The sequence below is a fragment of the Salmo trutta genome, chromosome 9 (genome assembly GCF_901001165.1).
Source record: "Salmo trutta chromosome 9, fSalTru1.1, whole genome shotgun sequence".
In the NCBI taxonomy this organism is placed as follows: Eukaryota; Metazoa; Chordata; class Actinopteri; order Salmoniformes; family Salmonidae; genus Salmo; species Salmo trutta.
Window position 1 is genome coordinate 32,151,068 of NC_042965.1, and position 13,626 is coordinate 32,164,693.

At 47.3% G+C, this 13,626-nt stretch overlaps 1 protein-coding gene across 1 annotated transcript; it reads right to left on the reverse strand.

Moving 5' to 3' along the window:
* Window positions 1–7,920: 7,920 nt before the first annotated feature.
* Window positions 7,921–9,799, reverse strand: LOC115199639 (transmembrane protein 252-like). The gene is made up of 2 exons (XM_029761956.1): window positions 9,365–9,799; window positions 7,921–8,732 (listed from the first exon to the last, which is right to left on the reverse strand). The coding sequence occupies exons 1-2, from the start codon at window positions 9,640–9,642 to the stop codon at window positions 8,429–8,431; spliced, it is 582 nt and encodes a 193-aa protein (XP_029617816.1). The 5' UTR covers window positions 9,643–9,799; the 3' UTR covers window positions 7,921–8,428.
* Between the last annotated feature and the right edge of the window lie 3,827 nt (window positions 9,800–13,626).

The following is a 13,626-nucleotide window of genomic DNA, read 5'->3' on the forward strand; positions in this document are numbered from 1 at the left end:
CCAGCTATTTCCGTCCCCCGCGACGCCATTGTTCCATACCCAGCCAACTATTACCGACGAGCAGCATTGTAGAAACTAAATACATTACACAGGAACGTCTTGATTAGTGTTATGTTATGTTAGCTAGCTACAAAGTTGCTTTGCTTTTGTATAATAGCCAACCTCTACCGACTAGCAGCACTGTAGAAACTATTACATTACAACGGAACGACTTGATAAGTGCAGCGTTGTGTTAGTTAGCTAGCATTTGTCATTTTAGTCAATAAGATTTTCGCAACGTAAGCTTAACTTTCTGAACATTCGAGACGTGTAGTCCACTTGTCATTCCAATCTCCTTTGCATTAGCGTAGCCTCTTCTGTAGCTTGTCAACTATGTGTCTGGCTATCCCTGTTCTCTCCCCTCTGCACAGGCCATACAAACGCTTCACACCGCGTGGCCGCTGCCACTCTAACCTGGTGGTCCGAGCGCGCACGACCCACGTGGAGTTCCAGGTCTCCGGCAGCCTCTGGAACTGCCGGTCTGCGGCCAACAAGACTGAGTTCATCTCAGCCTATGCTACCCTCCAGTCCCTAGACTTCCTGGCGCTGACGGAAACATGGATTACTACAGATAACACTGCTACTCCTACTGCTCTCTCCTCGTCTGCCTACGTGTTCTCGCATACCCCTAGAGCATCGAGCCAGCGGGGTGGTGGCACTGGAATCCTCATCTCTCCCAAGTGGACATTCTCTCTTTCTCCCCTGTCCCATCTGTCTATCTCCTCATTTGAATTCCATGCTGTCACAGTTACCAGCCCTTTCAAGCTTAACATCCTTATCATTTATCGCCCTCCAGGTTCCCTTGGAGAGTTCATCAATGAGCTTGATGCCTTGATAAGTTCCTTCCCTGAGGATGGCTCACCTCTCACAGTTCTGGGTGACTTTAACCTCCCCACGTCTACCTTTGACTCATTCCTCTCTGCCTCCTTCTTTCCACTCCTCTCCTCCTTTGACCTCACCCTCTCACCTTCCCCCCCTACTCACAATGCAGGCAATACGCTTGACCTCATCTTTACTAGATGCTGTTCTTCCACTAATCTCATTGCAACTCCCCTCCAAGTCTCCGACCACTACCTTGTATCCTTTTCCCTCTCGCTCTCATCCAACACTTCTCACTCTGCCCCTACTCGGATGGCATTGCGCCGTCCCAACCTTCGCTCTCTCTCTCCTCTTCCATCCTATCATCTCTTCCCTCTGCTCAAACCTTCTCCAACCTATCTCCTGATTCTGCCTCCTCAACCGTCCTCTCCTCCCTTTCTGCATCCTTCGATTTTCTCTGTCCCCTATCCTCCAGGCCGGCTCGGTCCTCCACTCCTGCGCCGTGGCTCGACGACTCACTGCGAGCTCACAGAACAGGGCTCCGGGCAGCCGAGCGGAAATGGAGGAAAACTCGCCTCCCTGCGGACCTGGCATCCTTTCACGCCCTCCTCTCTACATTTTCCTCTTCTGTCTCTGCTGCTAAAGCCACTTTCTACCACTCTAAATTCCAAGCATCTGCCTCTAACCCTAGGAAGCTCTTTGCTACCTTCTCCTCCCTCCTGAATCCTCCTCCCCCTCCCCCCCTCCTCTCTCTCTGCGGATGACTTCGTCAACCATTTTGAAAAGAAGGCTGATGACATCCGATCCTCGTTTGCTAAGCCAAACGACACCGCTGGTCCTGCTCACACTGCCCTACCCTGTGCTTTGACCTCTTTCTCCCCTCTCTCTCCAGATGAAATCTCGCGTCTCGTGACGGCCGGCCGCCCAACAACCTGCCCACTTGACCCTATCCCCTCCTCTCTTCTCCAGACCATTTCCGGAGACCTTCTCCCCTACCTCACCTCGCTCATCAACTCATCCTTGACCGCTGGCTACGTCCCTTCCGTCTTCAAGAGAGCGAGAGTTGCACCCCTTCTGAAAAAACCTACACTCGATCCCTCCGACATCAACAACTACAGGCCAGTATCCCTTCTTTCTTTTCTCTCCAAAACTCTTGAACGTGCCGTCCTTGGCCAGCTCTCCTGCTATCTCTCTCAGAATGACCTTCTTGATCCTAATCAGTCAGGTTTCAAGACTGGGCATTCAACTGAGACTGCTCTTCTCTGTGTCACGGAGGCTCTCCGCACTGCTAAAGCTAACTCTCTCTCCTCTGCGCTCATCCTTCTAGACCTATCTGCTGCCTTTGATACCGTGAACCATCAGATCCTCCTCTCCACCCTCTCCGAGCTGGGCATCTCCGGCGCGGCCCACGCTTGGATTGCGTCCTACCTGACAGGTCGCTCCTACCAGGTGGCGTGGCGAGAATCTGTCTCCGCACCACGTGCTCTCACCACTGGTGTCCCCCAGGGCTCTGTTCTAGGCCCTCTCCTATTCTCACTATACACCAAGTCACTTGGCTCGGTCATATCCTCACATGGTCTCTCCTATCATTGCTACGCAGACGACACACAATTAATCTTCTCCTTTCCCCCTTCTGATAACCAGGTGGCGAATCGCATCTCTGCATGTCTGGCAGACATATCAGTGTGGATGACGGCTCACCACCTCAAGCTGAACCTCGGCAAGACGGAGCTGCTCCTCCTCCCAGGGAAGGACTGCCCGTTCCATGATCTCGCCATCACGGTTGACAACTCCCTTGTGTCCTCCTCCCAGAGTGCTAAGAACCTTGGCGTGACCCTGGACAACACCCTGTCGTTCTCCACTAACATCAAGGCGGTGACCCGATCCTGTAGGTTCATGCTCTACAACATTCGCAGAGTACGACCCTGCCTCACACAGGAAGCGGCGCAGGTCCTAGTCCAGGCACTTGTCATCTCCCGCCTGGATTACTGCAACTCGCTGTTGGCTGGGCTCCCTGCCTATGCCATTAAACCCCTACATCTCATCCAGAACGCCGCAGCCCGTCTGGTGTTCAACCTTCCCAAGTTCTCTCACGTCACCCCGCTCCTCCGCTCTCTCCACTGGCTTCCAGTTGAAGCTCGCATCCGCTACAAGTCCATGGTGCTCGCCTACGGAGCTGTGAGGGGAACGGCACCTCCGTACCTTCAGGCTCTGATCAGGCCCTACACCCAAACAAGGGCACTGCGTTCATCCACCTCTGGCCTGCTCGCCTCCCTACCTCTGAGGAAGCACAGCTCCCGCTCAGCCCAGTCAAAACTGTTCGCTGCTCTGGCACCCCAATGGTGGAACAAGCTCCCTCACGACGCCAGGACAGCGGAGTCAATCACCACCTTCCGGAGACACCTGAAACCCCACCTCTTTAAGGAATACCTGGGACAGGATAAAGTATCCTTCTACCCCCCCCAAAAAAAGATTTAGATGCACTATTGTAAAGTGGTTTTTCCACTGGATATCTTAAGGTGAATGCACCAATTTGTAAGTCGCTCTGGATAAGAGCGTCTGCTAAATGACTTAAATGTAAATTAAATGTAACAAGGCTGATGTCTATAACTCCTGCTCTGTATCCATTCTGGATTCCTGCTCTGTAACCATTCTGGATTCCTGCTCTGTATCCATTCTGGATTCCTTCTCTGTATCCATTCTGGATTCCCTCTCTGTATCCATTCTGGATTCCTTCTCTGTATCCATTCTGGATACCTTCTCTGTATCCATTCTGGATTCCTGCTCTGTATCCATTCTGGAATTCCTTCACTGTATCCTTTCTGGATTCCTGCTTTGTAACCATTCTGGATTGCTGCTCTGTAACCATTCTGGATTCCTGCTCTGTAACCATTCTGGATTCCTTCTCTGTATCCATTCTGGATTCCTTCTCTGTATCCATTCTGGATTCCTGCTCTGTATCCATTCTGGATTCCTGCTCTGTATCCATTCTGGATTCCTGCTCTGTAACCATTCTGGATTCCTGCTCTGTATCCATTCTGAATTCCTGCTCTGTACAAGACTGTCATAACCAAAATCAGTAGTTATCTACCTCAGGCTACATCTTTATATGGTTAGAGTATTGGTTTCCTCATGCCCTGTTCATATGTATATGGTTAGTGTATTGGTTTCCTCATGCCCTGTTCAAATGCTCTTTGTTTGTAACAGGGAAAAGGACAATTGTGAAGTTATTGTGGTGATAGTCTTGAGTGTGTGTGTGCCGTGTTACAGTAGATTGTTATACAGCCTCAGAAAAAAAGACTAGACTTTGATTGCATAATGGCTTTTATTGCAGTCATTAAATGTGAGTACATGGCATTGTTTCCTTTCGGATACAGACAGACATAAGATTGTAAAAGGCTGATTCCCTTTCATGAACTCTGGACACTTGACCTGTCTGTGGCCAGGTACCTAACATAGCAGGTTTAAAAGACACTGGTGGCCAGTAAACAGCAGTCATTACGCTTTGAGCTCAGGAATAAGACCTACCTTAACCTCAGGTGTGTGTTCACAACAGTGTTCAACAACCTTTATGTTACCAAGTGGACTGAGGTTGACTGAAGGAGTCTCATTACAACAACAACAACAATGTTGGGATGAGTTGCAGAACAGAGGGTTTGAATGAGCCAGCTAGAGGCTGGGTGTGTTGCAGTGGAGAGCAGAGGGTTTGAATGAGCCAGCTAGAGGCTGGGTGTGTTGCAGTGGAGAGCAGAGGGTTTTGAATGAGCCGGCTAGAGGCTGGGTGTGTTGCATTGGAGAGCAGAGGGTTTGAATGAGCCGACTAGAGGCTGGGTGTGTTGCAGTGGAGAGCAGAGGGTTTGAATGAGCCAGCTAGAGGCTGGGTGTGTTGCAGTGGAGAGCAGAGGGTTTGAATGAGCCGACTAGAGGCTGGGTGTGTTGCAGTGGAGAGCAGAGGGTTTGAATGAGCCGACTAGAGGCTGGGTGTGTTGCAGTGGAGAGCAGAGGGTTTGAATGAGCCGACTAGAGGCTGGGTGTGTTGCAGTGGAGAGCAGAGGGTTTGAATGAGCCGACGAGAGGCTGGGTGGGTTGCAGTGGAGAGCAGAGGGTTTGAATGAGCCGACTAGAGGCTGGGTGTGTTGCAGTGGAGAGCAGAGTGTTTGAATGAGCCGACTAGAGGCTGGGTGTGTTGCAGTGGAGAGCAGAGGGTTTTAAATGAGCCGGCTAGAGGCTGGGTGTGTTGCAGTGGAGAGCAGAGGGTTTTAAATGAGCCGGCTAGAGACTGGGTGTGTTGCAGTGGAGAGCAGAGGGTTTTAAATGAGCCGGCTAGAGGCTGGGTGTGTTGCAGTGGAGAGCAGAGGGTTTGAATGAGCCGACTAGAGGCTGGGTGTGTTGCAGTGGAGAGCAGAGGGTTTGAATGAGCCGACTAGAGGCTGGGTGTGTTGCAGTGGAGAGCAGAGTGTTTGAATGAGCCGACTAGAGGCTGGGTGTGTTGCAGTGGAGAGCAGAGGGTTTTAAATGAGCCGGCTAGAGGCTGGGTGTGTTGCAGTGGAGAGCAGAGGGTTTGAATGAGCCGACGAGAGGCTGGGTGTGTTGCAGTGGAGCGCAGAGGGTTTGAATGAGACGACTAGAGGCTGGGTGTGTTGCAGTGGAGAGCAGAGGGTTTGAATGAGCCGACTAGAGGCTGGGTGTGTTGCAGTGGAGAGCAGAGGGTTTGAATGAGCCGACTAGAGGCTGGGTGTGTTGCAGTGGAGAGCAGAGGGTTTTAAATGAGCCGGCTAGAGGCTGGGTGTGTTGCAGTGGAGAGCAGAGGGTTTGAATGAGCCGACTAGAGGCTGGGTGTGTTGCAGTGGAGAGCAGAGGGTTTGAATGAGCCGGCTAGAGACTGGGTGTGTTGCAGTGGAGAGCAGAGGGTTTGAATGAGCCGACGAGAGGCTGGGTGTGTTGCAGTGGAGAGCAGAGGGTTTGAATGAGCCAGCTAGAGGCTGGGTGTGTTGCAGTGGAGAGCAGAGGGTTTGAATGAGCCGACTAGAGGCTGGGTGTGTTGCAGTGGAGAGCAGAGGGTTTGAATGAGCCGGCTAGAGGCTGGGTGTGTTGCACTGGAGAGCAGAGGGTTTGAATGAGCCAGCTAGAGGCTGGGTGTGTTGCAGTGGAGAGCAGAGGGTTTGAATGAGCCGTCTAGAGGCTGGGTGTGTTGCAGTGGAGAGCAGAGGGTTTGAATGAGCCGGCTAGAGGCTGGGTGTGTTGCAGTGGAGAGCAGAGGGTTTGAATGAGCCGACTAGAGGCTGGGTGTGTTGCAGTGGAGAGCAGAGGGTTTGAATGAGCCGACTAGAGGCTGGGTGTGTTGCAGTGGAGAGCAGAGTGTTTGAATGAGCCGACTAGAGGCTGGGTGTGTTGCAGTGGAGAGCAGAGGGTTTGAATGAGCCGGCTAGAGGCTGGGTGTGTTGCAGTGGAGAACAGAGGGTTTGAATGAGCCAGCTAGAGGCTGGGTGTGTTGCAGTGGAGAGCAGAGTGTTTGAATGAGCCGACTAGAGGCTGGGTGTGTTGCAGTGGAGAGCAGAGGGTTTGAATGAGCCGGCTAGAGGCTGGGTGTGTTGCAGTGGAGAACAGAGGGTTTGAATGAGCCAGCTAGAGGCTGGGTGTGTTGCAGTGGAGAGCAGAGGGTTTGAATGAGCCAGCTAGAGGCTGGGTGTGTGTGTGTATGTTTATCAAGTTACGTAATCTGAGACTTAAATCTTCAGCCCCTCTTTTATTGATGAGTTTGATTGTTGTGAAAAGTACATGAATGTGGAGAAAGTTTCAGCTGGGCAGATTTAACAGATTCACTGAGACTCACAGATTTTATGATAAAATATATTTTATTTTTGATAAACATTCTTTGCTTATAAAAGCTCTCAGTGGCTGCAGAACACAGACAATATACGCGTATAATACAACTCCATGTACAACGTTTTGATGTTAACGTACTGTACAGTGTTCTTGGTAAACAGATACACTACATGACCAAAAGTATGTGGACACCTGCTTGTCGAACATCTCATTCCAAAATTATGGGCATTAATATGGAGTTGGTTCCCCCATTGCTGCTATAACAGCCTCCACTCTTCTGGGAAGGCTTTCCACTAGATGTTGGAACATTTCTGCGGGGACTTGCTTCTATTCAGACAAGCATTAGTGAGGTTGGGCACTGATGTTGGGCGATTAGGCCTGGCTCGCAGTCGACGTTCCAATTCATCCCAAAGGTGTTCAGTGGGGTTAAGGTTAGGGCTCTGTGGAGGCCAGTCAAGTTCCGCCACACTGATCTCGACAAACCATTTCTGTATGTACCTCACTTTGTGCACGGGGGCATTGTCATGCTGAAACAGGAAAGGGCCTTCCCCAAACTGTTGCCACAAAGTTGGAAGCACAGAATCGTCTAGAATGTCATTGTATGCTGTAGCGTTAAGATTTCCCTTTACTGGAACTAGGGGGCTTAGCGAGAACCATGATAACAGCCCCAGACCATTATTCCTCCTCCACCAAACTTTACAGTTGGCACTGTGCTTTGGGGCAGGTAGCGTTCTCCTGGCATCCACAAACCCAGATTCGTCCGTTAGACTACCAGACGGTTAAGCGTGATTCATCACTCCAAAGAACACGTTTCCACTGCTCCAGAGTCCAAAGGCGGTGAGCTTTACACCACTCCAGCCGACGCTTGGCATTGCGCATGGTGATCTTAGGCTTGTGAGCGGCTGCTCGGCCATGGAAAGCCATTTCATGAAGCCCCCGATGAGCAGTTATTGTGCTGATGTTACTTCCAGAGGCAGTTTGGAACTTGGTAGCTATGCATTTCAGCACTTGGTGGTCCCATTCTGTGAACTTGTGTGGCCTACCACTTTGCGGCTGAGCCATTGTTGCTCCTAGACGTTTCCACTTCCCAATAACAGCACTTACATTTAACTGGGGAAGCTCTAGCAGGGTAGAAATTTGACCAGCTGACTTGTTGGAAAGGTGACATCCTATGGCTGTGTGCTTGATTTTATCCACCTGTCAGAAACGAGTGTGGCTGAAATAGTCAAATCCACTAACTTGAAGGTGTGTCCACATACTTTTGTATATATAGTGTACCAATACTGCACTCAGAGTCACATCCAACAACGAGCAAAAACAAGCTGGTCTATGTTTTTTAAAATGCATCAGATGTATAGAGACATCCATACCTAGACTGTCATCCTTCACTAGCATTCTATAGACATTTGTCTTGATCAACCTGTAGCTCACTGTACTACCTGTTGCTATAGCTTACTACCGTTCAGCCACATGTGAAACAGCAAAGATGTTTCAGTCACATAGTATTTCAGGTCTCAGCAAAAGCTCAAGACAGTCTCATTTCTAGCTATCACTCCCACCTGTCTCCGTTCTCCAGACAACCATGATGCCAGGAGCAGCAGGCTTTGCTGCCGTACCTCTCTCTGAGCTGAAAGGGCCATGTTGTTTACATCTCCTGAAAGGTCAGAGGTCAAAGGTCAGGCAGGGAGACACTCGTTTTAAACAGTACACAAAGGTGATATCATCACCTTCCAGAGTCCACCACCTATCGACCGTCCAGCTCAGGACATGGAACTCTGTCCAAGCGGGAATGTTCTGGTTGCTGTGGAAGCCCCTGTGGCTCCCTGTGCGGCTGCATGGCCATCTCAGAGTAAGCAGGTGGTTCTTCATGGTTGAAGGTGTCGTCTGGGGCCTCCGAGATGTCCTGGGTGTACAGAGGGGGGGCCAGGTTGAACCTCAGGTCGTCTTCAGAGAGCCCCAGCACAGAGTAATCTGCAGCTGCAGTAGCAGAGAAGGCAGAGGTGTGGTTCTGCTGAGACTCCTCATATGAAGGAAGGTGGAAGCTGGGTCTGGAGAGAACAACAGACACATTCCAGGTGTGTTGTTGAAAGGAATGAGGCGTACAGTACATTTTACAACAAATATCATATGTAAGTGCCTATGTGTATTATGAGTTCAGTTTATAAACATTTTGACAGCTATCCGATAATGCACTAACCCATAGTCTTGTGTACATAATAGGAATATATAGATGCAATGCACCTGACTGTTGATAATTCAATGTACTATCACTGTATCAGTCTCTGTAAAAGTCTCAAATTAATTATTCAATAAATGGAAAATGGTAAATATGAATGATAAACAATGAGAAAAAATCTAAACGCATCATGTAAAGTGTTGGTCCAACGTTTCATGAGCTGAAATAAAAGATCCAAGGTATTGTCCTGAGGCACACTGTGAGGCCACTTTTTTTTTAGGTATCTGTTTCCCAACAGATGCATATCTGTATTCCCAGTTGTGAAATCCATAGATTAGGGACTAATTAATGTGTTTCAATTGACTGATTTCCTCATATGAACTGTTACTCAGTACAATCTTTGAAATTGTTGCATGTTGCATTTATATATTTTTTGTTCAGTATATAAGTAATTCAGGCATTAATTGAATCTGTCCCCAGGTGAGTGAGAGAGCAGAGGCGTACCTGTCGACGGTGTAGACATGGATGTGTGCAGCGGTGTGGTGGCGCCTGCTCCTCTGGTGCTGCCTCTTCCTCTTCATGCCATGGCAGATGGTCCAGAAGACCCCGGTGAGGAGGCACCATAAGCCACAGGCAATGAGGAAGTAGTCCAGGATGTAACGCAGGGAGCTGTTGTAGGCATTGTGGTGGGACATCAGGTAGGCCCCCACACAGATGAGGACAAAGCCCAGGGCAGGCAGCAACATACGGGCCAGGGAACACAGGTGCTTCCTCGTATCCATGATAACTGCCTTCTCTCCCTTTCTTAATGTGATTTCTTTTTCTCTTTTTTCTCTCTCTCTCTGCAGGTGGAAGGAGAGGTGATGTGAACTGAAGGTTGGTTGGCAGGTTTAGTAGATGGTAGGGTGATATCAGTACACCTACTGAAGCAATAGGGTGCATAAGAAACCAAGCATTTACTGTCGTTCTACTACAGTATGACTGCTAAAAGGAGGAAGGTTCTGTTGTCACGTTGTCCCACTTTGGTGATGCAGGTACACTGGTTCCTTCCCTCTTTATGCTGTCAGACAAAGGGGAAGGGGTGGAGACTTAAGGAGATGACTGTGTAAAATCAGGATGACTCAGTTTACAGTCTGTTTACCGGGTATTTATGAGGTTACATGGTAAAAGTGATTATGTCTGACTTAGTGAATAGAGAAATACCTGATGAAACAGCACGGTAAAATTAAGCAATATTTATTTATGAAAATGAAAGTATTTAAAAACAATATTGCGAAAATTACAGACTAATGTATTTGGACGAATAATATTCAAATATCAGATACAAATAATTTTGCTGTCAAATATGGTATTATGTGATTTCTTTCTAAAGATATAAAAAAAGTTATATTGCCCAGATACAATTTTGTTGTTCTTTTGGCTCTATACTCCAGCACTTTGGAATTTAAATGATACAATGACTATGAGGTTAAAGTGCTGACTGCCAGCTTTAATTTGAGGGTATTTTCATTCATACCAGGTGAACCATTTAGAAATTACACCGCTTCTTGTACACACAGTTGAAGTCGGAAGTTTACATACACCTTAGCCAAATACATTTAAACTCAGTTTTTCACAATTCCTAATTTTTAATCTTAGTAAAATTTCCCTGTCTTATGTCAGTTAGGATCACCACTTTATTTAAGAATGTGAAATGTCAGAATAATAGTAGAGAGAATGATTTATTTCAGCTTTTATTTCTTTCATCACATTCCCAGTGGGTCAGAAGTTTAAATACACTCAATTAGTATTTGGTAGCTTTGCCTTTATATTGTTTAACTTGGGTCAAACGTTTCGGGTAGCCTTCCACAACCTTCCCACAATAAGTTGGGTGAATTTTGTCCCATTCTTCTTGACAGAGCTGGTGCAACGGAGTCAGGTTTGTAGGCCTCCTTGCTCGCACACACTTTTTCAGTTCTGTACACAAATTTTCCATGGGATTGAGGTCTTTGTGATGGCCACCTTGACTTTGTTGTCCTTAAGCCATTTTGCCACAACTTTGGAAGTGTGTTTGGGGTCATTGTCCATTTAGAAGACCCATTTGCGACCAAGCTTTAACTTCCTGACTGATGTCTTTTGAAGTTGCTTCAATATATCCACCTAATTTTCCTTCATAATAATGCCATCTATTTTGTGAAGTGCACCAGTCCCTCCTGCAGCAAAGCACACCCACAACATGATGCTGCCACCCCCATGCTTCACGTTTCGGATGGTGTTCTTCGGCTTGCAATCCTCCCCCTTTTTCCTCCAAACATAACGATGGTCATTATGGCCATTATGGCTATTTTTGTTTCATCAGACCAGAGGACATTTCTCCAAAAAGTACGATCTTTGTCCCCATGTCCAGTTGCAAACCATAGTCTGCCTTTTTTATGGCGGTTTTGGAGCAGTGGCTTCTTCCTTGCTGAGCAGCCTTTCAGGTTATGTCGATATAGGACTCATTTTACTGTGGATATGGATACTTTTCTACCTGTTTCCTCCAGCATCTTCACGTCCTTTGCTGTTGTTCTGGGATTGATTTGCACTTTTCGCACCAAAGTACATTCATCTCTAGAAGACAGAACGCGTCTCCTTCCTGAGCGGTATGACGGCTGCGTGGTCCCATGGTGTTTATTGTCACGACTTCTGCCGAAGTCGATGCCCCTCCTTGCACGGGTGGTGCTCGGCGGTTGACGTCACCGGTCTTCTAGCCGTCATTGATCAGTTTTTCATTTTCATTTACATTACATTTACGTCATTTAGCAGACACTCTTATCCAGAGCGACTTACAAATTGGAGCATTCACCTTATGATATCCAGTGGAACAACCACTTTACAATAGTGCATCTAAATCTTTTAAGGGGGGGGTTAGAAGGATTACTTAATCCTATCCCAGGTATTCCTTAAAGAGGTGGGGTTTCAGGTGTCTCCGGAAGGTGGGGATTGACTCCGCTGTCCTGGCGTCATGAGGGAGCTTGTTCCACCATTGGGGTGCCAGAGCAGCGAACAGTTTTGACTGGGCTGAGCGGGAACTGTGCTTCCGCAGAGGTAGGGAGGCGAGCAGGCCAGAGGTGGATGAACGCAGTGCCCTTCTTTGGGTGTAGGGCCTGATCAGAGCCTGAAGGTACGGAGGTGCCGTTCCCCTCACAGCTCCGTAGGCGAGCACCATGGTCTTGTGGCAGATGCGAGCTTCAACTGGAAGCCAGTGGAGTGTGCGGAGGAGCGGGGTGACGTGAGAGAACTTGGGAAGGTTGAACACCAGACGGGCTGCAGCTTTCTGGATGAGTTGTAGGGGTTTAATGGCACAGGCATGTTCCATTGGTTTTGTCTTGTCTTCCATTACACCTGTTTCCAATCCCATTAATTACTTGTGTATTTAACCCTCCCTCATGTCCTTGTCGGGGAATGTTTGTATGTTATGTTATGTGGGTTTGTGTATCGGTGTGCGACGAATATCCTTTACCCATTTTATTTTGTACTTTGGTTTTGGAGTTTGTTTTTCATTAAATACTCCATATTAACCAACTTGGTTTCTCCTGCGCCTGACTTCCCTGCCACCTACATACACGAATATGACAGTTTATACTTGCGTACTATTGTTTGTACAGATGAACGTGGTACCTTCAGGCTTTTGCTCTCAAGGATGAACCACAGTTGTGGAGGTCTTGGCTGATTTTTAAAAATTTTCTCATGATGTCAAGCAAAGAGGCACTGAATTTGAAGGTTGGCCTTGAAATACATCCACAGGTACATCTCCAATTAACTCAAATTATGTCAATTAGCCTAGCTGTTTAAAGGCACAGTCAACTTAGTGTATGTACACTTCTGACCCACTGGAATTGTGATACAGTGAATATAAGTGAAATAATCTGTCTGTAAACAATTGTTGGAAAAATTACTTGTGTCATGCTCAAAGTAGATGTCCTAACCGACTTGCCAAAACTATAGTTTGTTAACAAGAAATTTGTGGAGTGGTTGAAAAACAAGTTTTAATGACTAAGTGTATGTAAACTTACGACTTCAACTGTAGTTCCCCATTTTGTGGGACCAAAAGTTTTTTTTACAGATCATGAATAATGAAAGTTTCAAGTTATGAGTTTTAATGTCACATGAACAAGTACAGTGAAATGCTTTTCTGGCTAACTCTAAACGCAACAATGCAATAATCAAAAGCAAAGTATTACTAGAAAAAAACACAAGAGAAATAAGAATAAGAAATATGAAATACACAATAAAGTATGTAAGTAAGCATACAATATACAGGAAATATTTAAAAAGTCAGTTCCAATACCATATTTACATGTGCAGGGATACTGGAGGGATGGAGGTAGATATGTATAGGGGTAAGGTGATTAGGCAACAGGATATAAGTTAAACAGAGTAGCAGCAGCTTGTATGTGAGTGTAAATGTATGTGTGAGTGAGCAAACTGAGCAGATGATGGAGTGAGTGTGTGTGTGAGTGTGTAGGGCCTGTGAGAGTACATAGAGAAAATAAAAGGTCAATAAAGATACAAGGTAAACTTGGTCAGTGTAACTATTTTGTTAGCTATTTATCAGTCGAATTTAGAAGGGATAGAAGCTGTTCAATAGGCTGTTGGTGCCAGATTTCGTTACCTCTTGCAGTGTGGCAGCAAATAAAATCGTTTATGGCTTGGGTGGTTGGGGTCTTTCACAATTTTCCGAGCCTTCTTGATGGCAAGGAGCTCGGCCCCAGTGATGTACTGGGCTGTCCGCACAACCATCTCTA

Bases quoted from the DNA above. Each gene is read 5' to 3' on its own strand.
- LOC115199639 (XM_029761956.1), bottom strand. From the start codon at position 9,642: ATGGATACGAGGAAGCACCTGTGTTCCCTGGCCCGTATGTTGCTGCCT. The intron at 8,733-9,364 runs GTACGCCTCTGC...TGTTCTCTCCAG, and splicing joins CATGTCTACACCGTCGACAG to ACCCAGCTTCCACCTTCCTT.